Source organism: Henckelia pumila, chromosome 4, assembly GCF_033568475.1.
Source record: "Henckelia pumila isolate YLH828 chromosome 4, ASM3356847v2, whole genome shotgun sequence".
NCBI classification, from domain to species: domain Eukaryota; kingdom Viridiplantae; phylum Streptophyta; class Magnoliopsida; order Lamiales; family Gesneriaceae; genus Henckelia; species Henckelia pumila.
This window is the reverse complement of record NC_133123.1, coordinates 36,985,490-36,989,082: the sequence shown is the minus strand read 5'-3', so window position 1 is coordinate 36,989,082 and position 3,593 is coordinate 36,985,490. Positions and strand designations below refer to the sequence as shown.

The window sequence follows — 3,593 nt, the reverse complement described above, 5'->3', positions numbered from 1 at the left end:
AACGAAATTTGAAAATATTGTTGATCTCTTCGAATTATACTCTGCTCACCGTATATTAAAGTTTGATATCATTTACATACCTGTGAGTCAAAATTCACGCAACAAAAAGCATTTGATTAAACACTTGAAATGATTTCATATTTAGATTTATTTAAAATCCGCCTCAATTATATTCAAAGGTGAGGAGTTCGATTTTACCTATCAACATTTTTTTGGATTAGCCTTGTCACATAGGGTTTGCCCAGTATAGTTTACCTGACTAGCATAGTTTGTAGGCTATTGTGTTAGTTCGAGGGTTTATCCAAAGCGGACTTAAGATAGCTGCTGCAGGTTCCCACTTCAAAAAAATAAATAAATAAATAACTAGATGATATTTGAAATATATTGTCAGGTAGACTTACCAAGTAAATTTTAAATCTTTGGATTCAAGTCTATGGATCCAAATGAAATATTTGATTAAATTAAATCAATCCATCCAGATGCAATGTTTAAACTTTAAAGATTGAGGTGGTCTCAAATTCACCTGTTTCCATTTAAAACTTTTCTACTAGTAATAAATACTTTTGCTGAATCGTGAATGCATCATTATTAGTGTTTTTCGCAATGAAAAATTTTCTCCCTGCCAATGCAACTTAATATAAATTGGCGAATTATAAAAGTTTTGTTTGGACATTTTTTTTATTTTTTTATTTTTTATATACGAAAAAAATTTAAAGTATATGTTTCGACAAAATCATCCATATACTTCGATAAGCTAAACATATATTTTGGGTAACATATACACTTGTAAGTAGTTCTTGTAAACGCAGTGATATGCTGATATCATCCAATATAATAATATAATAATAATATAATAATAATAATAATATAATAAAAAAAGAATGAATAAATAAAGGAAGAAAAGACATCACCATTATTATGGCTACGCTTTCTTCTCTTCCTTATCTCCTCCACTCCTCCTAGCTCCCAGTTCCTCTCTTGAAGCTCGCGCCTTCTTCACGAGCCCTTCCATTTTTAACTCCAAAATTGATACAAAAAACCAAGCAAAATTAAGGCTTTCAAGTTTCAACTCCACTTGTGAAGATCCATGTTTCTTGAACCAATTGCCCACCCAAAATAGAACCACAAAACCCACAAAGAAAAGAGGCAAAAATCAACCCCTACATTCATCTTCAAGGATGAAAAGAGATCGAGATCGTGGCAAGGCTGCGGCGGCGGGGAAATCCAAGAATTGGGAGGAAGAACAGAGGTGGCAGCAGCCGGATGCGGGCATGGATGAGCTGTTTGCTGTTTTGGGGTACAAAGTGAAGTCTTCCGACATGGCGGATGTCGCAGAGAAGCTTCAGCAATTGGAGATGGTGATGGGCACCACTACTGAAGATGGGGTTTCTGTTCTTTCAACAGATACAGTTCACTACAATCCCTCTGATCTTTCTGGATGGGTGGAAAGCATGTTGTCTGAGCTCAACAACTCCACTAGTTTCGATATGCTTCCCGATTCAACTGTGATTTCAGGTGAATCTTCCAGTAATATGATTAGCTTTTCAATGGATAGCAATATGCAGGGAACCGGAGGAAACATCATTTATGATGATGATTTGAGAGCAATCCCTGGCGGTGCTGTTTTTCGTAACCACCAGAAAGATGTTAATGTTGATGATGATTCCGAGGAAGGTAGTAATAAGAGGATAAAACCCGCTTCTGGATCTGAAGTTTCCGATAATGGGTCGATGGTGGAGGCGGCGCGGCCGGTGGTGCTTTTGGATTCGCAAGAAACCGGCGTCAGACTCGTCCACACTTTGATGGCGTGTGCGGAGGCCGTTCAGCAAGGAAACCACAAAGTGGCGGATGCTTTGGTGAAGCACGTTGGATTACTTGCTGTTTCTCAAGTTGGGGCCATGAGGAAAGTGGCCACATACTTCGCGGAGGCTTTGGCACGAAAGATTTACAAGATTTATCCCCAAGATTCACTCGAGTTCTCCTACTCCGATGTCTTGCAGATGCACTTCTACGAGACGGGACCTTATCTGAAATTCGCCCATTTCACTGCCAATCAGGCGATCCTAGAGGCGTTTGCTGGAGCAAATCGAGTTCATGTGATAGATTTCAGCTTGAAACAGGGGATGCAGTGGCCGGCTTTGATGCAGGCTCTGGCTTTGCGTCCCGGAGGCCCGCCAGCGTTTAGGCTCACCGGGATTGGGCCGCCGCAGCCGGATAACACTGATGCTTTGCAGCAGGTGGGTTGGAAATTGGCTCAACTGGCGGGGACGATTGGCGTAGAATTCGAGTTCAGAGGCTTTGTAGCCAATTCATTGGCTGATCTTGATGCCAAAATATTGGACATCAAGCCGAGTAACGTGGAAGCGGTGGCCGTAAACTCTGTTTTCGAGCTTCACCGACTGCTGGCCCGACCCAACGCCATCGAGAAAGTGCTGAATTCCATCAAATCCATGAATCCCAAAATAGTGACGATCGTCGAACAAGAAGCCGATCATAATGGGAACGTTTTCTTGGACAGATTCAACGAGGCCTTGCATTACTACTCCACCATGTTCGACTCTCTGGAGAGCTCCTCCAGCTTGATCGACCCGAGCAGCCAAGATTTGGTGATGACGGAAGTCTACTTGGGGCGACAGATATGCAACGTGGTGGCGTGCGAGGGGGCGGAGAGGGTGGAAAGGCACGAGACTCTGGCTCAGTGGCGGCTCCGCCTTGGTTCCGCCGGTTTCGACCCGGTTCACCTGGGCTCCAACGCGTTCAAGCAGGCGAGTATGTTGCTGGCGCTTTTCGCCGGCGGAGATGGATACAGGGTGGAGGAGAACGACGGGTGTCTGATGCTGGGGTGGCAGACTCGGCCGCTGATCGCCACCTCGGCGTGGCGGCTGAAGGCGGAGTAGGATTCCGGCGAGTGGGTCTACAAAGTTGTATAGCTGAGTTGGTTTGGGAGAATGGCACAGTGGGGTTGAGAGCGACAGTCCAAAAATGGAGTCAAATCCTGTCTTTTTACCTGTTTACTTTTTTAATTAATAAATTTGAGGTTTTATTTTGTTTTTTTTTTATTTATGTTTCACTTTTCTTGTATTTGTAAAAAAAAAAGACCCTTTTTGGGTTCGATGTACTTTGTTTAATTATCCTCTCTTTTTTTTCTCTTTTTTTTTTTCTGTTCCAGTTGTGTGTCAGTTACTCTGATTCCGATATGCCAAAGTTGGTTCTCGGCTTTGATGATAATCGATAATAATAGTGGTGAATTTTGTTTCAAATATCTTCCTTTTTCATTAAATAGATTAGGGATTAAATTATAGTATCTACGAGCCGCAATCATTTTTGTGAAATGCCTAACCATCTGAAAGACTTGTTGATAGTAGTCATTCTCTAGTTAGTCTCTTCTATTACTTCGACTCTCAACGAGACGATCAATAGTGTACCGTCATCCGCTAGTATTACTGATGATTATATATCTTTTTGACTTGGTTGTTTCTTGCTCTATGGAATAGAATATTAATGAAGGAAATTTTTTTTGGGGTCCTATATTCATATGAAGGTTGAATTTTGACAAATTACTTATATTAAAATTTTACTTTTAATGCCCGCAA

The 3,593-nt window shown here is 41.4% G+C and overlaps 1 protein-coding gene across 1 annotated transcript; it reads left to right on the top strand.

The window, feature by feature from the left end:
• Positions 1-928: 928 nt before the first annotated feature.
• On the top strand, positions 929-3,240 carry LOC140862651 (DELLA protein GAI-like). The gene has a single exon (XM_073265682.1). The coding sequence runs from the start codon at positions 1,179-1,181 to the stop codon at positions 2,895-2,897; it is 1,719 nt and encodes a 572-aa protein (XP_073121783.1). The 5' UTR covers positions 929-1,178; the 3' UTR covers positions 2,898-3,240.
• Positions 3,241-3,593: the final 353 nt, after the last annotated feature.